This window comes from Lissotriton helveticus, chromosome 1_1 (assembly GCF_964261635.1).
Source record: "Lissotriton helveticus chromosome 1_1, aLisHel1.1, whole genome shotgun sequence".
NCBI classification, from domain to species: domain Eukaryota; kingdom Metazoa; phylum Chordata; class Amphibia; order Caudata; family Salamandridae; genus Lissotriton; species Lissotriton helveticus.
Window position 1 is genome coordinate 140,881,434 of NC_136057.1, and position 26,259 is coordinate 140,907,692.

At 51.0% G+C, this 26,259-nt stretch overlaps 1 protein-coding gene across 1 annotated transcript in view; it reads left to right on the forward strand.

The window, feature by feature from the left end:
* The window catches only part of GRK2 (G protein-coupled receptor kinase 2), a 264,477-nt gene that overhangs the window by 174,668 nt on the left and 63,550 nt on the right, over window positions 1-26,259 (forward strand). The window contains exons 6-13 of the mRNA XM_078657665.1: window positions 10,355-10,416; window positions 10,995-11,046; window positions 11,927-12,018; window positions 19,509-19,608; window positions 21,361-21,439; window positions 21,807-21,937; window positions 23,721-23,815; window positions 26,117-26,224. Coding sequence (XP_078513791.1) covers window positions 10,355-10,416; window positions 10,995-11,046; window positions 11,927-12,018; window positions 19,509-19,608; window positions 21,361-21,439; window positions 21,807-21,937; window positions 23,721-23,815; window positions 26,117-26,224 — 719 coding nt within the window. The remainder of the gene's footprint in view (window positions 1-10,354; window positions 10,417-10,994; window positions 11,047-11,926; window positions 12,019-19,508; window positions 19,609-21,360; window positions 21,440-21,806; window positions 21,938-23,720; window positions 23,816-26,116; window positions 26,225-26,259) is intronic.

Genomic DNA, 26,259 nt, shown 5'->3' on the forward strand with positions numbered 1-26,259 from the left:
CAGCTGCAGCCGCCTCTCTGAGGGGGTGTCTGGAGGGAGAGCCCCCACCTCCAGCGCAGGGGCCCCAGCTGCAGCCGCCTCTCTGAGGGGGTGTCTGGAGGGAGAGCCCCCCCCCTCCAGCGCAGGGGCCCCAGCTGCCTCTCTGAGGGGGTGTCTGGAGGGAGAACCCCCACCTCCAGCGCAGGGGCCCCAGCTGCAGCCGCCTCTCTGAGGGGGTGTCTGGAGGGAGAGCCCCCACCTCCAGTGCAGGGGCCCCAGCTGCAGCCGCCTCTCTGAGGGGGTGTCTGGAGGGAGAGCCCCCCCCCCCTCCAGCCCAGGGGCCCCAGCTGCCTCTCTGAGGGGGTGTCTGGAGGGAGAGCCCCCCCCCTCCAGCGCAGGGGCCCCAGCTGCCTCTCTGAGGGGGTGTCTGGAGGGAGAACCCCCACCTCCAGCGCAGGGGCCCCAGCTGCCTCTCTGAGGGGGTGTCTGGAGGGAGAACCCCCACCTCCAGCGCAGGGGCCCCAGCTGCAGCCGCCTCTCTGAGGGGGTGTCTGGAGGGAGAGCCCCCACCTCCAGCGCAGGGGCCCCAGCTGCAGCCGCCTCTCTGAGGGGGTGTCTGGAGGGAGAGCCCCCACCTCCAGCGCAGGGGCCCCAGCTGCCTCTCTGAGGGGGTGTCTGGAGGAAGAGCCCCCCCCAACCTCCAGCGCAGGGCCCCCAGCTGCAGCCGCCTCTCTGAGGGGGTGTCTGGAGGGAGAGCCCCCACCTCCAGTGCAGGGGCCCCAGCTGCAGCCGCCTCTCTGAGGGGGTGTCTGGAGGGAGAGCCCCCCCCCCCTCCAGCCCAGGGGCCCCAGCTGCCTCTCTGAGGGGGTTTCTGGAGGGAGAGCCCCCCCCCCTCCAGCGCAGGGGCCCCAGCTGCCTCTCTGAGGGGGTGTCTGGAGGGAGAGCCCCCCCCTCCAGCGCAGGGGCCCCAGCTGCCTCTCTGAGGGGGTGTCTGGAGGGAGAACCCCCACCTCCAGCGCAGGGGCCCCAGCTGCAGCCGCCTCTCTGAGGGGGTGTCTTGAGGGAGAGCCCCCACCTCCAGTGCAGGGGCCCCAGCTGCAGCCGCCTCTCTGAGGGGGTGTCTGGAGGGAGAGCCCCCCCCCCTCCAGCGCAGGGGCCCCAGCTGCCTCTCTGAGGGGGTATCTGGAGGGAGAGCCCCCACCTCCAGCGCAGGGGCCCCAGCTGCCTCTCTGAGGGGGTGTCTGGAGGGAGAGCCCCCCCCCTCCAGCGCAGGGGCCCCAGCTGCCTCTCTGAGGGGGTGTCTGGAGGGAGAGCCCCCCCCCTCCAGCGCAGGGGCCCCAGCTGCCTCTCTGAGGGGGTGTCTGGAGGGAGAACCCCCACCTCCAGCGCAGGGGCCCCAGCTGCCTCTCTGAGGGGGTGTCTGGAGGGAGAACCCCCACCTCCAGCGCAGGGGCCCCAGCTGCAGCCGCCTCTCTGAGGGGGTGTCTGGAGGGAGAGCCCCCACCTCCAGCGCAGGGGCCCCAGCTGCAGCCGCCTCTCTGAGGGGGTGTCTGGAGGGAGAGCCCCCACCTCCAGCGCAGGGGCCCCAGCTGCCTCTCTGAGGGGGTGTCTGGAGGAAGAGCCCCCCCCAACCTCCAGCGCAGGGCCCCCAGCTGCAGCCGCCTCTCTGAGGGGGTGTCTGGAGGGAGAGCCCCCCCCCTCCAGCCCAGGGGCCCCAGCTGCCTCTCTGAGGGGGTTTCTGGAGGGAGAGCCCCCCCCCTCCAGCGCAGGGGCCCCAGCTGCCTCTCTGAGGGGGTGTCTGGAGGGAGAACCTCCAGCGCAGGGGCCCCAGCTGCCTCTCTGAGGGGGTGTCTGGAGGGAGAGCCCCCACCCCTCACCCCAGCGCAGGGGCCCCAGCTGCCTCTCTGAGGGGGTGTCTGGAGGGAGAGCCCCCACCCCTCACCCCCAGCGCAGGGGCCCCAGCTGCCTCTCTGAGGGGGTGTCTGGAGGGAGAGCCCCCCCCACCTCCAGCGCAGGGGCCCCAGCTGCAGCCGCCTCTCTGAGGGGGTGTCTGGAGGGAGAGCCCCCACCTCCAGCGCAGGGGCCCCAGCTGCAGCCGCCTCTCTGAGGGGGTGTCTGGAGGGAGAGCCCCCCCCCCCCACCTCCAGTGCAGGGGCCCCAGCTGTAGCCGCCTCTCTGAGGGGGTGTCTGGAGGGAGAACCCCCACCTCCAGCGCAGGGGTCCCAGCTGCAGCCGCCTCTCTGAGGGGGTGTCTGGAGGGAGAGCCCCCACCTCCAGGGGTCTGAGATTCCTTCATATGCTTCCTGGGCTCCAGAGTGTGGGTCCCAGGTCCCGAAGCCCAGTATTATCCGAGGTAAAGTCCTCCTCTGTGGCCCTCGGAACAGGCCAGGGGCGCCCTCACTGTGGCCTGCCAGGCTCCGGGATTTCCTTCCTCCTCCTGCTCTAGGACTCGTAATCCTGCCGATTCCCAGAGTCCCTGGAAAGTCGTCTTCCAGCCAGATAGTAAATGTCAGGGTCTGCTGGTGCTGTGAGTTGTATGTCAGTCGCCCAGCGCCTTGGCGCTTCCGTCAGGGCGCTTTATTAATGATGAATAACCCAGCTTGTGGCTGTGAGCCTGTCCCTCGGCGGAGGGGACCGCCCCTTGTAAGGAAGGCTGCAAGGTCCAGCGCCTTGGCGCTTCCGTCAGGGCGCTTTATTAATGATGATTAATCCAGCTTGTGGCTGTGAGTCTGTCCCTCGGCCCGGGCGGAGGGGACCGCGACTTGTAAGGAAAGCTGCAAGGTCCAGCGCCTTGGCGCTTCCGTCAGGGCGCTTTATTAATGATGATTAATCCAGCTTGTGGCTGTGAGTCTGTCCCTCGGCCCGGGCGGAGGGGACCGCGCCTTGTAAGGAAGGCTGCAAGGCCCAGCGAGTTCACAAATGCTAACATCAAAGCCCGGCATCTGTGTGTGAAATCTGTTTATTAAACAGAAAGCGAGAGAGAACCATGTGGGAGTGATGGAGGGGGCGGCGCGGAGCCGGGCACGTGCAGTGAGGTGAAGGAAGCACGCACTACAGCTGTGCACAGTGCAGTGGGGTGAAAGGAAGCACGCACCACAGCTGTGCACAGTGCAGTGGTCTAAAGGAAGCATGCACCACAGCTGTGTGCAGTGGGGTGAAAGGAGGCACACACCACAGCTGTGCACTGTGCAGTGGGACAAAAGGAAGCACGCACCACAGATGTGCATTGTGCAGTGTGGTCAAAGGATGAACGTACCACAGCCGTGCATTGTGCAGTGTGGTCAAAGGATGAACGTGCCACAGCCGTGCATTGTGCAGTGGGGTAAAAGGAAGCATGCGCACTGATCAGTGGGTTAAAGAAAGCACACACCACAGCTGTGCAGTGGGGTGAAAGGAAGCACACACCACAGCCGTGCATTGTGCAGTGGGGTAAAAGGAAGCATGCACCACAGATGCGCACTGAGCAGTGGGTGAAAGAAAGCACGCACTACAGCTGTGCAGTGGGGTGAAAGGAAGCACGCACCACAGCTGTGCATAGTGCAGTGGGGTGAAGGAAGCACGCATCACAGCTGTGCACAGTGCAGTGGGGTGAAGGAAGCACGCACCACAGCTGTGCACAGTGCAGTGTGGTCAAAGGATGCACGTACCACAGCCGTGCATTGTGCAGTGGGGTAAAAGGAAGCACGCACCACAGCTGTGCTTTGTGCAGTGGGGTGAAAGAAAGCATGCACCACAGCTGTGCACTATGGTGAAAGGAAGCACGCACCACAGTGTGCACTGGGGTGAAAGAAAGCACACACCACAGCTGTGGAGTGGGGTGAAAGGAAGCAAGAACCACAGCTGTACAGAGGTGTGAAAGCACCACAGCTGTGCACAGGTGTGATCGCAGCATCTCACAAGCAGTGCTGCCGCCCACGCGTTACTGCTGCCAGTCACTCACATGCTTGTGTCTGCTGCCACCCGCTGGCCGGACAGGGAACTGCTTCTGAAAAATGTCTTATGAGGTTCCATCCCATGGAATTGCATTAGAGACATCCAGTCCAAACTATCAAACTCCTCAAGTCATCAACTGCAGAGCTCCCGTTGTGTGTGGCAGCCCGGGCTGAGACAGCCTCCCGGGCACACACAGCCGCACCGGAGTACTTCACAGTTCCTTAAAAGACCATTTGCTTGTTAATGAGGCTTTGGTGTTTTTTCACCCCTTCTTAGAGCTCCTGCATCTCCACTCTGCCTATTGCTGGAAGAATTAGTTCCCCCAACACCCCCCCCCCCCACCCAAATAAATTCTTAGCCCCCGCCCCCACCCCAAAGTTGCTCCTCTGACAAGTAGTGTGTACACAGTGCTGTAAACTGGTGTATGAACTCACTGCACAAAGTGACATATAAAGACCCCCCTCTAACCAGTGTTAGTCATGAGGGACTTGTACAATTTTACATGTAATGTTTCCCCTCTTTGCTCACCTGTGTAACTTTCTAGTGCACTTTCCAGTCCCCGTTGTGTTAGATTTTTATTTATTTGTTCTGCTCTGTTAAGAATCGAGGCATTACGTTTGACAGTCTCTCTTTTCCAGGGCACAAGTCCTAAAAATAAAATGGGGGGCCTAACCTAATAAATCAGAATGCAAGTGGCATCACGGCGCGTGACATCACGGCGTGTGACATTTAGGCACATGAGATGCATGACATCACAGGAAGTGGCATCACAGGAAGTAACATCAAATCTTAAGCCCTCACATATGTTTAGCAGGTCTATCATGAGTACATTTGAGCACACTTTAAGTATACTTGCAAACCCTCCTGATTTAGGCAGAAGATTCACACTTTTGTTCACTACGCATAAAACAATGTTGCCTTTTGTCAGTGTAAAGCTTTCTCTACCCATAGTGCTTTAAAAGAAAAAAATATTGATATTTAAATTATTACAGCGCCTCCTCAGGGGTAGTAAGCGCTATATAAATGCTATTTATTTTGTGCAAATACTGGGAAAGATCAACACATTTGGCGTCTTATGGTGCATGCATACCTCATAAACAGAGCCTGAACAAAGTGAAAAGCAGCCTCTCGTAAGTATGTGTGAAGTGCTAACAAGGTGTGAGCCTTTGTTTCCCCTCTGCTGCCTTTGCTTCTAGGTGTGAGGCTCCTGACTGCTGCCAGCCAGGAGACTTGAACAAAAGGAGGCCTGATGACCCCTCTGATTCGACCTTTGTTATGGGCCCAGTAGGAGTCCGAAATAAGAGAGCCCCATCCCGACCCCCCTGCACGTTGTTACGGATCGAAAGCAGATAACAACCTTTAGGTACTGCTGAAAGTGTCCCGGTGTTTGGAAATTACACCGGGACGAATTCAGCATCTTTTTCAGTGGGGCCCGACTTCTTGGCAGGGGGACGGCATCCACCCTGTGACAAAATTGGGTGTACGCCTGTGAGAAAGGGCCCTCTTTCTTGCATGGTATGCCCCCACTTTTTGCTGAATTGCTGATGTTCTTTGACTGAGTGTGCCCTGTGCTCCTGCTAATCAGGTACGCAGGGCCTATGTTCCTTCCCTAAAATTGCATTGAAGCCTAAACCCAATTGGCATCCCTGCCCACATGTCAGCCCCTGGTAAAGGGTACCACAAGTACCCAGGGCACTATGATCAGAGAAGGCCTCTAAGGACGGTTGCACTTATTGTGCCACCCTTAGAGGCCCTGTACCCTGACACACCCACTGCCTTTGCAGGCTGCGTGACTTGGTGCAGAACAAAGTGAAGAGTTGACATGGCACACACTGCCCCGGCATAGATCAGTCACCCCTCTGGCAGGGTGCACTATATTTGTGGTGAGGGTACAGGTGCATGAGCCCTGTACCCCTACAGTGCCCAAGTCCATTCTTGGGCACTGTAAGTGCAGTGCTGCCATTAAGAGTATATGGTGCTTGGAGTTTGTCATTACGAACTCCACAGCACCATAATGGCTACACTGAAGACTGGGCAGTTTAGTATCAAACTTCTCAGCACATTAAACCCACACTGATGCCACTGTGGGATTTAATATAAAATGCACAACAGAGGGCATCTTTGAGATGCCCCATGAAACTCTACCAACTTCTAGTAACCCGACTGAGCGGCTGCTTAGGCTGCCACCAACAGACCTGTTTCTGGACCCCTGGGTTGAGAGCCTGCTGCTCTCGGGGGGCCTGAAACAATGCACATCGTGGGACGAGGTGCCAAGCCTCCTCCCCCAGGATGGGCAGGGTTCACGAAGGAGAGGCTTCAAAGGCATGCCGCCTTTGTGAGCCTCTCCAGACCATTTGCTGCTTTCAGCAACTGGTCCCCACTGGTTCTACCCCCCACTTTGGGCGGGAGAACCGGTGGGAAAAACAAGTGAGGGAAAGAGGATTGCCCACCTCTGCCAACTCCACCCCTCAGGTGGGGGAGGCGAGGTGAAGCACAAGTCTGAGTCCCCGCCATCTTGAGGATGGGGGGACCCAGCCAACCAGGGACAGGCTCCTGCCCCCCTCGCACTGGAGGGTGGCACGATAGGGGGTGTAGCCACCCCAGGGAAGGGACCCATTGGTCCCTGCCCTTAACCTGCCTGTCACACCCCTAAATCTAGTATTTCGGGGCACCCTGAACCTTGCTTCCTCAGATCCAGACAAGAAGAAAAGAAGGACTGAACAGCCGTGCAGCCAGCTAACAAGAGGAAGACACCCACTGACTTGGCCCCAGTCCTACCGGCCTGTCTTCCCCTCAAACCTGCTCCTGCGAAATCCCGGTGTGTCCTGCAGCAAGCAACCTCGAAAACCCCGGAGGACCTGCCTGCCTTCACTTCCAAAGACTGCTTCTCCCGTGAACACCGGATTTGTTCAACTGCAACCTCTGGCAGCAGCGAGAGACCGCAAATCCAGCCTACTCTGCACCCGCCGAACCCGGCCAGAGCTTGAGCAGAAAAACACCACGAGGAGGTCACCCTGGCGAACCTGACCCAAGATCCTGCGACTCCTGACCAGCCTCAAGCCTCCAGCCGACGCCTGCAGCCTAAATCCAGAAGGCCCCCCTGACCGCGACCTGGAAAGAAGATCCGACCCCAAAAGGCACCCCTGCACCCGACGCCCCACGGCCTTGTGTGCCCAAACCGACAGTGCCTCACCATACCTTAACTTCCCAACTTACCTCTCGAAGTGGTGGTCGCACCCAGAAGTCCTTTGTCTCCCTGCCTGCAATGCTTTTGCAAACCGGAGGCTCTCCATTGATAACAGGGCACCCTACACCCGGCTGCCCCAGTGCCGCTGAGGGTGCACCTTTTGTACTACTTTGTTTCCCCATTTGCCCTGACCTAAACCCTAGGAGCTTTGCTCCCACAACCCAGTGGCCTGCTTGCCAGCAGCCACCAACCGGAGGCCCCATATCCCCCATTGGATCACATTGGGCCTCAACACTCTGCACCCGGCCGCCCTAGTGCCGCTGAGGGTGTAACAAGAGTGCATCACTGACCCTGGGGGACCCCTGAGTCTAACCCCAGAACCTTAACTCCCCCAGTATATAACTGACCTGTGAAACGATAACCTATTTTTCCTTCATAGGTTAACATTGACAATTTTCTTCCAAAAAGTTTCTAAGTGTGGAGTTTGGAAATCTAAAAATATTCTTTAAAAATTGCACAAATAACCAACACACGTTTGCAGGAAATGTCCCAGTGCTGAATCTAGGTATCCAGCACTGAGTTAGAAAAGTAACGTAAAAAGTAAATTACCTGTAATTTACTGGAAAAGCCTATTCATTTCAATGTTCTGTATGTGCTAAGTGTTTCAACCTACTGCATCCCCTGTAAATCAAACAAAGTACAATTTCCATCGCATTTTCAAACTGTTCTATATTCAGCAACATATTACTGGAAAGTATTTAATGCTTACCTGTGCCAGGCTTACTTGGTTCTAAAATGAAACAACAGTATATTTTTTTTATACTAAAACAATTGGCCTAGAGTTCAGTTCTTGAGTGTGTGAATTCATTTCCTGACTTGAGTTTGTACATCAAAAGCTTAACACTGTCCTCTGATACTGCCTTACTGCTCGACCACTCTACCACAAATAGAGAGTAAGGTTCTATCTAACTTTAACCTCTGCCTACCTCTGGGGTCATCTGGACTCTATACACACTATACCTCATTTTGGTGTAGTATATATAGAGCCAGTTTCCTACAATGCCGTCCACCCACATGTACCCCCCGACCCGTGCCCTGCTCTTTTCCACCTCCAGTTAATGCAGTGGTGGGGAATCTCTCTGGTCTGTTCCATGTGCAAACAAAGATTTTGACTTTCTCAGCTTGGAAACGGGTAGTACAGGCTTTAATAATATCTAGGCTTGTCTACTGTCATGCACTGTACTTAGGCCTTCAGGACTATCTGACCAATACATTGCAGCTGGTCCAAAATGCAGCAGCCTGTACTCTTCTGGGCATGCCACTGAGAACACGCGTAACCACATCTAAGGGCGTTGCACTGGCTGCCTATTAGGAAGAGGATCCTTTTTATGACCCTATTATGCGTACATAGGACCCTCCACCACACGGTGTGGATGCCTCTGAGCAAGGATCTGCTTCTATGCTCCATCTAGGCTCCTTTGTTCAGCTACCCTTTTTCTGGCCAAAGTCCCTAGGCTCCGGCGGTCCGGAACTGGTGGCCGGTGCTTCTCATTCTTGGGCCATCAGCATGGAACAAACTCCCCCTGGAGACTCTGGTCATCTCAGCCACCTCCAAGTTTCAGAAATAAATGAAAACATGTTTTTTTAAAAAGCACTTTAATGGTTAGGTCTCTGAGCCAGTCAATATTTGAGGTGCAGAGCGCCAGGACACTTCCTGGAGTAACAGTGCGCTATACAAATGCCCTTTACCTTACCTTACAGTACAAGTCTGTTTCAGTCCCATGGCGAGCCTTTGTTTTTATCCCAGAAAGCTATGAAGCTACAAAGTAACACATTTACATTGATATTTGACAGCACTGGGCAGGTCGGCTGCGGGGCAGAAGATCTGGAAAGTGTCTTGATCTTGGATCACCTTTTTGATGAAGGCATCAGAAGAACCCTCGCCTGATGTCCGGGTCTGGTGGCTCAGTGGACTAATGCATCCACTGCAGGGGCCTGTGTTCGACCTCATGGTCACAGGTTTAAATCTCGGCGGGTCCACTTAGCCTTTCATCCATCTGAGGTCGATAAAATGAGTACCATTGAGTTGAGTAACAAACATCTGTTATTCAGCGCCAAGATGCCTCCAGGTGTACGTGTGCTTTACAAATACAATTTATGTTATGTTTATGATGATGAACTATTCATATTTTGGTAACACAAGGGGCTATAACTTTTCCCATTGTATTGGTCCCCAGCCCTGGTCCCTGTCCGCGGTCGTAGCACGAGGGCTTCAGTGTCTCTAAACGCTCTTCAGGTTTATTGCTAGCACTTTATTAAGGAACTGCTTTTTGCCCTTCAGAATAGCTTCTTTTTGTATATTCGGAGTATCCCTTTAAGTTGTCGTCGTCCTCCATTACCCTAGTCTTCCGCTGCTTTGTTTCCAGTTTCCCACATAGATGGTTGATCCCCCCCTCCCCCAGAGCTGGGGTTAACCAAGATGGAGAAGAGGGCCTTCCTTTGAAAAGGGGTGGAGGCAATGAGTCAGACCCTGATCACTTACTCAAGTTAATCGTTCAATACGGATCCTTATTCGGGTCATCCTGCCTGATGCAAAATTGTTCATCAAGTTTAAGAAGGGTACCTGTCGCAGGTTTTGATAGAAGTGTTTTCTTTGAAGGTGTTTGACTCCACAACTTTTAGATGGAGACAGTCTCTCTTCCCAGGAAGTGAGAAGGTGACCAGAGAGTGGGGTCTGACCAGCCCATAGGGTCTATGCTAATCAGCTTTAACGTAAGCAGTTTATCATATTAGGTTGAGACCGAGACCCTTACTTTGTGGCGGTGCCCTACTTCGTAGATGAAAACTGAGTTTTGATTCAATCCCTTCTTTTGTTTGAAGTTTGGTTGGGTTATCCACCCTAGTAATACAATGTCCAAGTATGATACTCTGGGTCATGGGCAATAACCCGATAGTCTGTAATTCTTGAAGGGGGTCTCTGTTTCCAAAAATTGCCAAGTGCACTTCAGAGTGGTAGGATTGGGACAGTGGAATGTCAACCATTACGAAGAGTTTCAAAGCATATGCTGTCCACCACTGTATGAGCCTGTGTTCTGCCCTGCCTCTAGGGGGCAGACTCACTGCCTTAAAGAAGGAGGTTTCTGGGTCTTAAAGACCGCCGCTTTTGCTTTCCCTCCCTAGAAGTTTAAACTGAGGTTTGGACTCCTCACACAGACTATCGATGGTTTACCCCGACGCCTCTCTTTCTTGTTTCAGCCTTACATTGAGGAGATTTGCCAGTGCCTGGAAGGGGAGGTGTTCCAGAAGTTTATTGAAAGGTGAGAATTTAAGTGAAGAATCACTTTTGGATGTAGAATACAGTGTGGGCAGTTATGGCTGGGGTATGTGTTCTATGCCTCTGGGCACTAAAGCAGTTAGCCATGTCTTCATTTTGTCAACTGGGGAATTATAAAAATGCAACTGGGTTTAGTGTGCACCTGCTATGAACTCCAAAGTGTAGTCTTCACTCTGCACAGGTAGACGAGCAGTTGGTCCTGCTAAACCCTAAGATGTACTCGTGAACTACCCTTGCGGTACTTCATTGAGATGAAAAACTATCTCCTTAAAGTAATTCTTGCTGCAGCTCTACCAGTTTTCAATACTCTTTCCTCTCTTCTTTCACAACCTATTTTGTTGTACATATCCTTTTTTTACTCCCTCATTTATTATCCCATCTCTGCTCGCTCCATCTCTTTGTGCCTCTCTCTTCCACTCAGTGCAGCCCTCTCTTCTCCTTTAGTTCTCCATCTTTCCAGCCTCATGTCCCTTTCCTCACTGCCTCCTACTTCTTCCCTCATTCCCTTCCCATCTCTCTGTCTCCCCGTCTGCTCAGTTAATCTCTCCACTTTCTTTGCAGTGAGAAGTTCACACGGTTTTGCCAGTGGAAGAACACCGAGCTGAACATTCATGTGAGTGATGTCGTACTGCAATGACTTTCCTCATGGTCTTTTTGTCTGGCTCCTGTGTATGTAGCTCCTTTGGGACGTCATCCTTTCCCCAGACGTGGGATGCCCTTCTTGGGTTTCCTGACATGATATTGCCTCACACGGCACCTTCCACCTCCACAAGCCTCTAATCGATGTTCTAAATGTAATCGGGTAACTTTGTAAGCAGGCCTTTGTACAGAAGCAGAATTCACCAGTTTCCCTCTTCAGCTGGTATGTGTTGCACTGTGAAAGGCTCTTGCACTTGCATGGTGTGGGTGTTTATCTGGGACCTGCTCTCACAGGTTCCTTTCCTTGCTGCACCATCACTGGCAGGTGTTTAAGGGAGGGGGGGGGTTCCTTCAGGATACTTAAGAACAGAGTAGGCCTTTCACATCCTTATTGTAACTTGTAGGGTAGGTAACTTTCCCCCTGCTGCACGGTAGCAGAGCTCTTGCACTTCCTCCCCATCTGGATCGTGAAAGTTCCAACCAACTTTCACTTTAAAATGATCTGAAGTTCTGCATTTCCAAGAAACTCCTCATCCATGTGTAGCTATTTCTGGATAAAAGCACATTTCTAAGTGGACTCCCTTCTCTCTACTCTCCCACCCCACCGACCCAAGTGCAGTGGACCCCTCCTCTACTTGCTGTAGTATTAGTCCACCCCCCCTCCTGGCCTCTGTGCTGAGACCCTCACCCTCTTCTACTCTTTCTAGTATCGGTACAGTCCTCCCACCCCACCAGCCCCTACTTCACCCTTGCACGGCATGCACGCAGTTCTGTGCTTTCTTTACAAGTGTCCATACATAGATATATTTTCACGCTTAGCATTCTTTTTTTCCCTCCATTTCCTTGCTAATCAGTTGACCATGAATGACTTCAGCGTGCACCGGATCATTGGCAGAGGAGGATTCGGAGAGGTCTACGGCTGCCGCAAAGCGGATACCGGGAAAATGTAGAGTATTCTTCATCTTATTTTAAGCCTTATGGTATTATGGCAGCCAGTTGTTGACTCTCAGCCCAAAGCGTGGCATCCACCTCCTCAGCACCATTTTTTCAAATTACCATTACATGCTGACCTGTACCATTACGTCAGCTGCCATTAGTGAGACCTGTCATTAACTTGACTTTTTAGTGCATAATTAGTTTAAAAGTAATTCATTAATTTAGGTTTTGAGTCTGTTATCTTTCCTGTATCTCAGATTAGTTGAAATAACATCATTAATAAGTAGCTAAATATTTAACATTTTAGTTTCATTTAAGTTGACGCATTTTAAAATTTTTGTATTTTCCAAAACTATATGCACAATGTATTTACTTCTAGGGTCTTTCAACAAGCCATTTTCTTCCATTGATAGTAGGCCAGCACAGTTAAGCCGTTCGCTGACTTCACCTTTCTTTAATGACCTGGGACGTCTGTGGCAATGTGTGCTTCTTGAGACCAAAAACTGTTGACTTGGCAGCTTCCACAACAATCGAGTTTTGCAAAAACCAAGGCAAATAAAAACAGGCGTTTGCAAAGCCAAAAGGCTTGCGGCCACCACAGACCTATTGGCTTTGTCAAGGCTTGTTACTATTATATGTAAGTATTTAATATTCGACCTAGGATTATCGATACTTTTTCAGTGAATATTATTTAATGTTAATATTCACTTTTGAATTTATTTAAATAAATTTAGGGTAGTGCAAACATGATGGGGATGAAGAAAAGGATATTTACATTTTAAGGTTTAAGGATCAGGGGATGGAAGTTATGGCTTTGGTGGTAGAAGGTCGAGGTAATGGTTTGTCAGTGGGACGGCAGGAAGATAATGGTATCCCAGAGAAATGATGGTGCAAGTAATGACATCCAGCCAGCCCTCATGGCTAAAGTCCCAAGTAATCACCGGAAGCGACCGCCAGGACGGAATTCCTCACTCGTTATTCCGTAGAATTTATCTGAAGAATATTTTGTTTATATTTAGAGTGAAAACTAAGTAAGGCCAGATTTTCAGAGTTAAGAATCTCCTGTGGGTCAACATCCAGACATCATATGTCTGTGAAGCATTAATCTGGCTGGCTGTCTGTCTGTCTATCTAATATTCTTACCAATTCAATTGAAAGATTTTGAATTGAATTGAATATTCTTTCCATGGCCTGTAATGATTGACCCTCTTCCCTCACAACCCTGGTTCCAGGCGTCTCTCATGCTCCCGTCATGCATCAGAGTCAACCCCTGGTCCTCCAGTGTAACTTGTCACCATCCGTGCCACAGTCCAAAACAAACAAGCGTTGATCAGTTCAAGTAAAGGATTCCTTTACCCGACTGTGGCTCGGGTACTGGCATGTTACAATGTGTGACGAGGGACCGAGTTTGATAGATGTTTGTTTCGTTTTGGGGGACGTCCTAGCATTTATTGGAGGAGTTCAGTTCTGTGGCGTTCGTCACCAAACCCAGGGGTATTATTCAGTCTCTATTCTTGAGCACACCGACTATATGTTAGAGGGAAGAAACCTACATGCTACAGCGCATTGTAGAAGGGACAGAGCCAATGTACTGGGAAGGGTGATCCCAGTGCACTGGGAGTTCACCAGTGCCTTCATGTGAATGATGACGTAGTCCGGCGTGCCTATAGTGAAGCGTGTCTGTGAAAGGCCGCACACCCCTCCTTGTTGTCACTCCCTATTCTTACTCTGCGATTGGACAAGGCAGCTCTTCTTTTCTTTCTGTTCTCCTTATTCTTCCACCCGCTGCCCCCTCTCACTTGCCGTACCAGGTACCCACCCCACAGTACCTGCCTTGCTTGCGGTCCTGGGGCGTGTGCAGCCTGGCCGCCCTGTCCTCACTCTGCCTCAAGTAGCGAGTCTATTTTATTCTCCTAGACAGACACTTTAGAGGTTACCGCTATACTCCAGGCTTTGGTAAGTGTGGTTTCTTCTTTCTTGTTTTTCTAAGGGTGGATTTCTTCCTTCTCATTGATGTCACAGAAGTACTGGACATTGGGGGTCCTGCAACCCTCCCTACATTCACAGTATCTGTAGGAGGCCTTTTCCTGGGTCGTGGGGCAGTCAGTGGTTACCGGGAAATTTACTCTCTGGATCCTGTTGTGTACCACTGATGTCCTACTGACTCAGTGCAATGAATTCCATTACACTAGAACCAAATGGCAGTGCTCATAAAGAGAAGGTCAGCACCTCCGAAGGGTTTGCTGTACGTTCGATTCTTAAGGTTTCTGCGTGCTCAGTGTAAAGACTGTGCCATCTAACCAGTATTACCCTGTACAGGAAAAATAATTCTCCTTATACTCTTGAAATCGAAAACTATAGTACAGAGCACAGCATCAAGTTGGTTTTGTAAAACTTACCCTGTTGTCAGTTAGATTTAATCATAAATACAGCGCCAAGAAAAAACACACAATGGACAAGATAATACAGTCCAAATACCAGTATGGAAAAGCCTAAATTCTTGAAAATGTTGACACAAAGTTGTAGCGTAGGTGCAGACATTCGACACGTTTCGTTATGCAGACGACTTTTTCAAGGCTGTTGATAGAGATAAGCAAACACTCAACATAATAAAGTTTGTGGAAAATAGATTGATTTCCTTAATTAACAATTAACAATTTCAAGCAGGTGTTGTTACAACCAACTAAGAAAAGGAGGGGGGATTCATGAAAATTAGAACCCTGGATAAAGTATCCAAGGTTCTAATTTAAAAATACATTTTCAAATTAAATTTACAATACATTTGAAGATAAAGTTTTCAGGGTTCTAATTTTTATAAATACGCCCCTCCTTTTCTGCTTGAAATTGTTAATATCAGGAAATCCATCTATTTTCCACAAATTTTATTATGTTGAGTGTTGTATTGCTTATCTCTATCAACCGCCTTGAAAAGGTAGTCTACACAAAGAAGTTTTGGCTGTCTGCATCTACGCTACAACTTCGTGTCAACAATTTCAAGAATTTTGGCATTTCCATACTGGTATTTGGACTATATCATATCATCTTGTCCATTGTGTGTTTTTTCTTGGCGCTGTATTTATGATTAAATCTAACTGACAGCAGGGTCAGTTTTAAAAAACCTACTTGATGCTGTGCTCTGTACTATTGTTTTCGGTTTCAAACAAATTCAATGGTGTTAGCCAAGGTGCAGCCTTTGGGCTCCGGTCTCTCGCTCTGTAGTGAGTGCGATCACTCAAGGAGTTGGTATGGATTACATAGTTACCGGTTGTACGACACAACGTAAATAATACACTTTGACCTCCAAGTACAGTGAGTGTTTGAACTTCAAAAAGGAGACACGCTCTGTGGGCAGTTAAAATTAAGTTGTACACAAAAAAATCTATATGTAGAGCGGTTACTATCCCAAATTCTACAAAAGCGTTCACTTTTTAGACTCTAGAACTTCTTTAATATTGATCCCCTTGAAAAATGTTACTATTTTTATATACAGTGCTTATGTCCTTTCCTAGTGCTGTAAATAAGAGAGTAATGTTCCTATACGATTGAGACCAGTGTTGGGCCGTGAGGAAGGTCTTGGGTGTTCTCAGCAGCAGTCTGGGAGCTTTGCATTTTCTGCAGCCTCTTAACCTTTCTTGTGTCAGAGGAGAAGTATTATCAGACCTGGGGAAAGAGCGTATTTAATTTGCATATGTGTGGTCCTTCCCTACACTGTGCTTCTGGCGTCCTGCTTTGAGTGACTTCACTTGTCGGGCGACATACAGCTGAATACGCACCGCACCGCTGGTATTTGGTTTTTGGAGTGGCTGTTACACTTTCTGTGTGGGTTACTGTGCTCTCGGGGTCCTTTGGTTGGTCCCTCGCTTCAGTTGGCCGCTGGTTCAGCCCCCTTTTTGGGTAAGAATGTACCTTTTGGCTGTTTACTAAGCCTTGTGTGGTTTCTGCCGCAGGTTTATGATTTTGTTCTCTGATGCGGGATTGTCTTCCCTAAGAGTGGTTCCCATGCTTTCTTTGGGACGTGTCCTACACTATGTGGGGTACTTGTAGCTATCGTATAGCCCTGTCTTTTGCTGGGAGGGTGTGGACTCCCCCTTGCGGGTTCCTCACCTTTTCTGGTGTTGCTGTATTACGCTGGTGCGGCACTTGGTCCTTACTTGAGTGTGGCGTTGGGGTTTTTGCCCTTTGTCTGCCGTTTGGACTGGTCCTCTGTCTGGTGTTTCTGAGGGGATGATTTCCTGTGTCGACAGCCTGGTCCGTCCTACTTGTTTCTCCTCTTGTCTTCTACCTGATCGCACTTCTTCGTGGTTCGATTCTGTCCGAAGCGGTCCACTTTTAGGGGTTGTTCGGGATTTTTTCTGGCCTTTCCCTTGTTCTGAGCCAGATCTGGTCTGGGCGCTTAGTTTGTGGCGCTTGTTAGTGACTAGCTGCACCCGCTTGCTTTTCTGTTCTGTGGCCGGGGGCCTTGGCGTGGGCCCTGGCACTCCTGCATCTTGTTCTGTGGGACTCTTGTGAGATTAAGTTCCTCTTCTCCCGCCTGCCTTATTGCTGAGGCGCCTTTCTGTTTGTCAGTTGACTTCAAGCTGTGATAGGCTCGGCTGCCCTCTTTACTGGGTGTGTTTCCCGGTGGAGGGCTTTGCCTGTGTTTCTGCCGCTTCTCCTTGGAGTCTGTGGGTGGCTCTAATTCCTCGGTACTCCTCTGCATTGCCTGTACCTCTGGGGCTTCTGGTGGAGATCCCTGGTTCCTTGTCTGGGCTTGGGGTGAACTGGCCTCCTTTCGCCTTGTCCTTGCTTCCTCCTGCTTGATGAGGGTTGGGCCGCTTCTTTTTGTCGTCATCACGCACCCCCTGTGGTCCTGATGTTCTTTAGTGATGACGAGGTTCTCTTCTCCCTGGGGGACTGGGCTATTCTCCCTGTCCCTCTGACTCGTCCCCTATTGGGGCCCTGATTTGTCCAGGCTAGAGAGGTTCTCTCGCAGACCCTCCTCCCCCTTGGGTATGGCTAGGGTATCTATTCTACGTTAAGGAATCTGCGGCTAGTAGTCTCTATCAGATGTACGAGTTACTTACCTTCGGTAACGATGTATCTGGTAGAGACGATTCTAGCCGCAGATTCCTTCACGACCCGCCCTGCCTCCCCGTTCTGCGAGGACCCTTCTTTGGTCTTCTGCACTTGCCTGCCTCCGGGTGGTTGTTTTCTGCAAGTGCCTTTTCTTACTCCCTCCCTAGGGGGATGCTAGTCTTGTTGTTTGCTCCATTTCTTCCCTTCTGGTGCTTGGTTGATGATTTCATGGGTGCTCCTTTGCCCCTGTACCCTAGTCTACAGTGTGGGGTCTGCTCGTGCTCTTCTTTCTTTCGTTGCTTGCACTTCTGGCCCCTTTGCAGTCCTGAGGGTTGAGGTCCCTTGGCCGGGTCTCGACCCTTAGCTCTTTTAGGAGATGTCTCTCCCTGCTGGTGTTATCTGGGGGTAAATTGTCGTTTCTCTTCCGTTCTGGCCTTGATGCCCTTCTCTGTTCTGCGCTGTGGTTGCAGACTTCTTCGTCTGCTGTGCACTTTCACATGCTTTCTGCCCCCTGGGAGGCTGTCATATTTGTTTGCAGGCTTGCTTGCAGTAGCTGTGCTCTGTTCTTTCCTTCAATTACTTTTGGTGCCATAGTGCCTGGAACTGTTCTGGATGGTGCGGTTCCACACCATTCGTTTCTTCCCTTTCTGTTAGCTGATTTTGTCGCACGCTGTTCCAGTATTCTCACAGTTTTTGTTGTGATGGCTCTGCATTGTGGAGCGGAAAAGTTCTCCGAAGAAAACTGACATAGGTGCACCGGGGTGGGACTTATGTATCTTCGGTGATGTCACGAACGTGGACGACGTCAGGGCGAAGTCACGTGGTGGCGTCCCCCTAGCGCTGGAAAGCTGTGGCAAAAAGTTTTCCGGATCCAGTCTCATGCCTGGGGATAATTCTACGTTGAGGAATCTGCTGCTACAATCGTCTTTACCAGATACATCGTTACCGAAAGTAAGTAACTCATACTTCTGGCTTTCTTCTGTGGAGTCTTTCTGTAGATGTGACTCATGGTTGAAGAAGTTTCTATCAGCAAAGGACTCACTGACCTTCACTGACACTTCTTCTGATAGCCTGTCTTTCTACAAACTGATCATCCGTCTTTGGGATATGGGGACTACATTGGGGCAAATGTTTCCCTTTTGCCTCATCTTCCTCTCTTGTGCAGAGTGGAATAAAGTTGCATCTGAAGTGAGCGACAGAGCTGTTTTTTTTCTTTTCAAAGAGCTGGCTGTGGCCTTCATATGGCCGCTAAGTCTGCTTTATAAGTTGCTCTTTCGCCACCTTGTGCCTTCATTTAATATTTTTTTGTATGCCAAGTAGAACATCTGCCTATATTTCTTTTTAATGAATAATATACATTTATTAAGGGGGCGTTCCCATAAAACAATTTCATTAAATAAAACCTAGACCATAAACTAAAAACATACTTCACATTATTTTCAATCACCTTCATTACATATTCATGTGCAACAAAGAAAGATTTGCAAGCTGTCATCGAAATCGCTATAATTTGTAAACATTACATGTTGATCAGTCGATCATTGAATGATCTATCTGAGCTCATGATCGATATTCGCCCAATTAACATTACAGATCGGACTATTCTGTTTTGCACAGTATTTCCTTTGGAATAACGATGAATTTGTTTCTTATTCTCCAAGACTGTTTTAACAATTTGCAGAACCGACTGATAGCAGAACAGCAGATTTACAAAATAACAGGGCATTTCGATAGTCAATGCTCCCTCCGATACTGACCAACATTTGAAAGGCTGAATAAGTAGTGAATATAGGGAATAATAAAGAGCCCTTTCTGTCGAGTCTTGGCACACATTACACTCTTTGGATGAGGGATATTTCCTTCCTCCGTGTTTGATCGTATCGGTCTAAACCCAGGTGAGTAACCATTCCTGATCTGCTAGCTTGCTGCGGAGTGGTGCAAAATATAGGTTTACCTAGCTTTGGCATTGCAAACTGGGCACGGGTTGAATTCAGTCTAGAAACTTCACAAACTCAGTTGACCTGTAAGCCTTGTGGCAATTTGCAGATGTTTTGAGCTTTGACCTGTCAAGTAAAAAATGAGAAACTCCATGACCAGATGCAGCAGTTGCAGCCCTAGAGGAAAGATGAGTTTCACCCACTCCCAGCCATGTAAAGCAGGGATCCTCCTTAGAGCAGTATTTGATTCTCCCTCTTGACCCTTTCACTTGAGATGGACAGATTGTCTGCAACTCTTGTCTCTACAGGGGCTGTCACTCCAGCTGTACTGCCAGCTCACTCCTGCAGGGGTCACTGTAACAGAAGCACTGTGCTCTCCTTCCTAGGAGCCATTTCTTCAGGTGCAGTCCCAGACTTGGTCAGCAGGTGTCACTGTAAGATATCTAGTTGTACCTCTCCTAAATCACGGCTTGCCTATGATGTGGCTCCCACTTTGTGTCTGTTTCAGGTATGCGATGAAGTGTCTGGATAAAAAGCGGATTAAGATGAAGCAGGGTGAGACGCTTGCCTTGAACGAGAGGATCATGCTGTCTCTTGTCAGCACAGGGGTGAGTAAAGCGTACAGTACGGTATTGTCCTTTTAAAAATACAGAAATAAATATAAATATATATATATATATATATTAGAGAGATATAGATATATATATATATATAGATGTGTGTTTATATGTTTGTGTGTGTGCGTGTATATATATATGTGTGTGTGTGTGTGTGTATATATATATATATATATATATATATATATATATTATTTATTATTAAACTGCTTATGGCTGCTGCAACACCTGTCACACTCCAATTCCAATTAACTACCAGGATTCTGTAGGGATGGGAGTAAGCAGTCTTGTAAAGGAATCAATCATTCAGGATTTGTAAAGGGCGGATAATCACATGCCAGCTTGCAGATCCCGAAGGCTCATTCGAACAGCCAGTTATTGAGGGCCCTTTGGAATTCCGGAAGTGAGCTGGTGTTCTGAAGTTGCGTGGGGAGGCTGCACCAAAAACGGGGAAAACCAGGGAGAAAGCAGTGAAAGCGAGGGAAAAGCAAGGAGATGGCACAAAAAAATGGGGAAACAGCAAGGAGAAGACAGGAGCAAGAGCGACGCAGCAGCACAGGGAGAGCTGTGCTTGGGAGCAAAGGAGTAAGATGCAGCTGTGAGTGTCAGAAATAGAGACCGCAGTCTTATTTTCAAATGTATGTTCCAACTGATAGGACCACAAACGCTTCTTTCGTGCCGGTTTTTTTTACTTGTTTTTCATATAAGACGTTTTACTCTCTAGCTTTACAGATGCGTACATTTTGGGGATGGCTAATCATGCAGTGATGTGTAGGTAGAGAAACCAAATACCTTGTATGGCACCATATCATCACCTCATGATGGAATAAAACAGAGAGTATTGAGCATCAGCAATAGAAGAGGTCATTTATTGACTCTCAATACTTGGCAAACTGAGGACAACTTGTTAAAGTTTGGCCCTAAGCCTCGACCCCAGGAGAGTGTACATTAAATAGTTACATTCTGGTCGATTCTTTAGGCTAGTGACCAGGGGAACCCAGGAGCTATAATTTGCATGCAGTCTACAATCAGAAGCTAAGAGTGACTGCACAATTTAATTAGATGGTATCTAACTGTATATGAAATGAGTTAGTAAGAGCTTTACATTGTTATATCTACCGAGGAAAGGTAAGAGTTTTAGATGTGCTCTGACTGCCCCACATCCGACCAGTCTTTGGATCTGCAAGTAAGAATATTCGGTGCCCTCAGCAGAGAGTCCTCACAATCCTTCGAGTTCTTCTACCTGCGACTAAGCAGCAGAGTTCTTGCACATGGTTGTACTCGTGTCTCACTGCTGATTCTTGAGACCTCTGCCGAAGAGTGTCCCAGTGTTGAGATGATGGTGTACAGCACTTCGCCCTGCGTGTGGAACTTGAAGGCCTTGCTGTCCCTTCTCATCGACACTGGGGCTCTTTTGCACAAGCGAGTTGAGTGACCGGTGTTCTCACTTGTGGAGGAAGTTAAACACTCATCCATGAGTCCCATGATCCTCTGACTGGTAAAGGAAAGGCGTGCCAGAGGTCTTGATTCTTGCGTTGCCTCTTATGTTACCCATATATGTTTGCTGGACATTATGTGTAGCCCACACTGTGATATAAGTGCAGATGTTTGGCCCCAAATACTTGCTCCATCTGCATGTAGGATAATGCTGCTTCCTGGACCTTTGGCTGTATACTTTGTCCAGTGCAGGAGAAAGACCTTGCCTTTTCTGTGCACTCACGGCTGCCTCTCTCCTCTTTTCAGGACTGCCCGTTCATCGTGTGCATGACCTACGCCTTCCATACGCCGGACAAGTTGTCGTTCATCTTGGATCTGATGAATGGTAAAGAGTAAAAGTTATTGGGGACTGGGATGCAGAAGGAAATGCAAATCAATGTCTGGTGCTGAGGAAGGGGGTGCATGGTGTATGGGGCAGCCGGTAATAGTGGGACAATTAACGGGGCTTAGGGTTATCATTAACACCCAGGTTTAATGTTCCTCTGCCCACTTCCTCCGATTGTCCTTATCCCTCCCTCATCCAAAAGGGTAACTACTAAGGCACGACGGCAGTCTTTCTTTCTGCCTTAGGCAGCTTACCAGGTACTCGTGCAGATAAATATCTAGGTTTAAATTCCACACTTACGTAAGGTGGGGTAGGGTTAACTGTCCTGTCTCCAATAACCATGGCATGCTTTTCTCTCTTCCTTCAGGAGGCGACCTGCATTACCACCTGTCCCAGCACGGCGTCTTCACTGACGTTGAAATGCGATTTTATGCTGCTGAAATCATTCTGGGTCTGGAGCACATGCACAACCGCTTCGTGGTGTACCGGGACCTGAAGGTGAATGCGTTGGTGTACTTGTGATCACATGCGCAGTCGGACGCTCTTTTTTTTTATGCTACTTAGTGCCTGGAGGTGAGGTGGGGGTTGGCGCTTGTATTATTGGAAGATGCCTCATGGCTGGTGTAGATTGTGGTGTCACTGAGTAATCCTCTGGATAGGTCAAAATAGGCCTCAATCCCCCCCTCTCCTCCCCCCCCCTCCCTCCCACCCCACCCCCCCCCCCCGACATCTCTGCATAGCCATAGCTCGAGGGGAAGGAGCGCTGTGTTGGGTGAGGCTAGTTCATTGTTGAAGTGGTTGAGAACTCACGACCTAACGAAAGGATGGATGGAGCTGCTTATTTATGCCACTTATGTGCACTTACCTCAGTTCCTTTCTTTCAGTGCCTTCAGATGCAGACCCAGAGCTCAACTCCTTTCCCCTCTGATTATTTTTCCCTCAAAATGTAACACTGTGCAAGGGAAATATCCCCTCGTAAAACAACAGGGTTTAAACCTTGTGAGGACTGTTGCAAACAAATGTCTGTGGCAGATCCCCAGAAGGCATGCCTCTGGTGGCAGATCTTCATCACTGCCAAAGCCCTCGGATAAAGCATAGAAGCACAAGACGTCCATGCATGAATCTGCCCCTTCCTGCCCTTCCTGTCAGCATGCCACCCGGTCTTGCTCCAGAGAATCTGGTTCTGATGGATCCTCCCTTTCTGGCCCTGTCGGCACTGCCACAGCAAGTCAGGGCCTTGAGGGAGGCCATGTTGCACATATAAAGCACGCTTCCAGCTACCTCAGGCCCCACGGATCTGCAGGGACTTCCAGTCAAACTCCCACGGGTGGGTTTGCCCTCTGCGGTGTCTGTGCCTCTCAAACCCTCCTCAGCTCCACACTGCTTTCGGTCTTAGCACCACTTTCTGTACGGGTCCATTGACCACAACCTATAGTCGTCTCTGACTCCGCGCTGAATCCGTCTTGACCTTGGCCGAGGTGATGCTTCAAGTCCATCAGGGTACAGCCTTTTGGCAATCCTGCCAAAACTGACTCATTGCCTTTAATGTGCATCCACGCACAGACATTACATAACATTTTTGGCTCCGATTCAGACTAGAGCTGTAATTGGAGAGTGGTTGAATTTTCTCCACAATATGGTGGGGGTAATTGGTACGAAGACCTACAGGATGCCAGTGCTCTGGACACTTCACCAGTCTCTCCCCCTGGTCATACCACAAAGGAGAGGGCATCTTTTGGTGTAGTGATCAAGAGGTGCAGAGTTCCTTGATCTGCCCGCCCTAAAGTTCAGAAAGGATCTGAAGACTCCCCTCTTCTGGGAACATTGGGTCTCTAAACACCAGGAATCCTCACCAAGGATTCTTCTCCCTCTTATAAATGATCCTGAATCGCAGCTTTGATGACTCCTATGTTAACGGCTGAAATGTTTTCTTCCTAGGATCACAACTAATACTTTTACATATATTACACACACAGTGTCTCTGGCTTGAGTGGGGACTTATCACTCGCCCAGACAAGATTTTGTGCCTTCGAGAGAGCTAATTGTGCGGGAGGTTCCTAGCCAGCATTGCTGTGGGTGTCCTGGCTTAGCTGAGCCTGTAAATGCAGCCTTTCGCTTGTCTGATTTGTCTTGTTGATGGAGTGAAAACCTGTCCCTGGCTACTGAGTGGGTTTTATCATCTTTATTCTGGGGATAGCAGGGGCAAGTCAATGTTCTTTGCTTTCTTTCTTTCACTGTTTCTTTCACTTAGTGGATTCCTCTTTCTTTCGCTCTTGTCTAGCCAGCGAATATTCTCTTGGACGAGCACGGACATGTGAGGATATCAGACCTGGGCTTGGCTTGCGACTTCTCCAAGAAAAAGCCACATGCCAGTGTGTGAGTATTTCACTGCGTCTTCATTTACCAGATCATGGGTATTTTGCTTATGTACCAGTCACCCTAACTTTATGTAGTTAATTACTGGGCTGACTGGATCACGCTCCCACAGCAAGCCTTCCGCACCCTCTCGTACAGCTCTGCAGTCAACTGTCCTGGACCATAGCGTGGAGTGCCCCACATCCATCCCACCTCCACCCTCATGCAGCTCTGCAGCCGGCTGTCCAGGACCAAAGCGTGGAGCGCCCCACATCCATCCCACCTCCACCCTCATGCAGCTCTGCAGCTGGCTGTCCTGGACCAAAGCGTGGAGCGCCCCACATCCATCCCACCTCCACCCACGTACAGCTCTGCAGCCGGCTGTCCAGGACCAAAGCGTGGAACGCCCCACATCCATCCCACCTCCACCCTCATGCAGCTCTGCAGCTGGCTGTCCAGGACCAAAGCGTGGAGCGCCCCACATCCATGGCACCTCCACCCACGTACAGCTCTGCAGCCGGCTGTCCAGGACCAAAGCGTGGAGTGCCCCACATCCATCCCACCTCCACCCTCATGCACCTCTGCAGCCGGCTGTCCAGGACCAAAGCGTGGAGCGCCCCACATCCATCCCACCTCCACCCTCATGCACCTCTGCAGCCGGCTGTCCAGGACCAAAGCGTGGAGCGCCCCACATCCATCCCACCTCCACCCTCATGCACCTCTGCAGCCGGCTGTCCAGGACCAAAGCGTGGAGCGCCCCACATCCATCCCACCTCCACCCTCATGCACCTCTGCAGCCGGCTGTCCAGGACCAAAGCGTGGAGCGCCCCACATCCATCCCACCTCCACCCTCATGCACCTCTGCAGCCGGCTGTCCAGGACCAAAGCGTGGAGCGCCCCACATCCATCCCACCTCCACCCTCATGCACCTCTGCAGCCGGCTGTCCAGGACCAAAGCGTGGAGCGCCCCACATCCATCCCACCTCCACCCTCATGCACCTCTGCAGCCGGCTGTCCAGGACCAAAGCGTGGAGCGCCCCACATCCATCCCACCTCCACCCTCATGCACCTCTGCAGCCGGCTGTCCAGGACCAAAGCGTGGAGCGCCCCACATCCATCCCACCTCCACCCTCATGCACCTCTGCAGCCGGCTGTCCAGGACCAAGGCGTGGAGCGCCCCACATCCATCCCACCTCCACCCTCATGCACCTCTGCAGCCGGCTGTCCAGGACCAAAGCGTGGAGCGCCCCACATCCATCCCACCTCCACCCTCATGCACCTCTGCAGCCGGCTGTCCAGGACCAAAGCGTGGAGCGCCCCACATCCATCCCACCTCCACCCTCATGCACCTCTGCAGCCGGCTGTCCAGGACCAAGGCGTGGAGCGCCCCACATCCATCCCACCTCCACCCTCATGCACCTCTGCAGCCGGCTGTCCAGGACCAAAGCGTGGAGCGCCCCACATCCATCCCACCTCCACCCTCATGCACCTCTGCAGCCGGCTGTCCAGGACCAAAGCGTGGAGCGCCCCACATCCATCCCACCTCCACCCTCATGCACCTCTGCAGCCGGCTGTCCAGGACCAAAGCGTGGAGCGCCCCACATCCATCCCACCTCCACCCTCATGCACCTCTGCAGCCGGCTGTCCAGGACCAAAGCGTGGAGCGCCCCACATCCATCCCACCTCCACCCTCATGCACCTCTGCAGCCGGCTGTCCAGGACCAAGGCGTGGAGCGCCCCACATCCATCCCACCTCCACCCTCATGCACCTCTGCAGCCGGCTGTCCAGGACCAAAGCGTGGAGCGCCCCACATCCATCCCACCTCCACCCTCATGCACCTCTGCAGCCGGCTGTCCAGGACCAAAGCGTGGAGCGCCCCACATCCATCCCACCTCCACCCTCATGCACCTCTGCAGCCGGCTGTCCAGGACCAAGGCGTGGAGCGCCCCACATCCATGGCACCTCCACCCACGTACAGCTCTGCAGCCGGCTGTCTTGGACCACAGCGCGGAGCGCCCCACATCCTTGGCACGTTCACCCTCTCTTACTACTTGCCATAGCATGCGATCCTGCGCCGTTCCCCACTGCTCCCCAACAACCAGCCTGCTTGCACTATTCGGTACAGCTCCTCCGTGGCTAGGCCTCCAGGGCCATTTCATGCAGCCCCCAGAAGCTATTGCTCTTGCACCAATTTTACATTTCCCCACAGCCATCAGATATGCACCATTCCATATTATTCCTCTGCGGCCATCAGCCTTGCACCATTCACTGCTCCAACCAAGTCCTTCATACAGCTTGACGTCTTTCTTCTCTCTCCGCAGTGGCACGCACGGTTACATGGCTCCGGAGGTCCTGCAGAAGGGCGTGGCGTATGACAGCAGTGCCGACTGGTTTTCACTGGGGTGCATGCTTTTCAAACTGTTGAGAGGGTGAGTGTGAAGAGCAGATACTTTTCTATGGATTG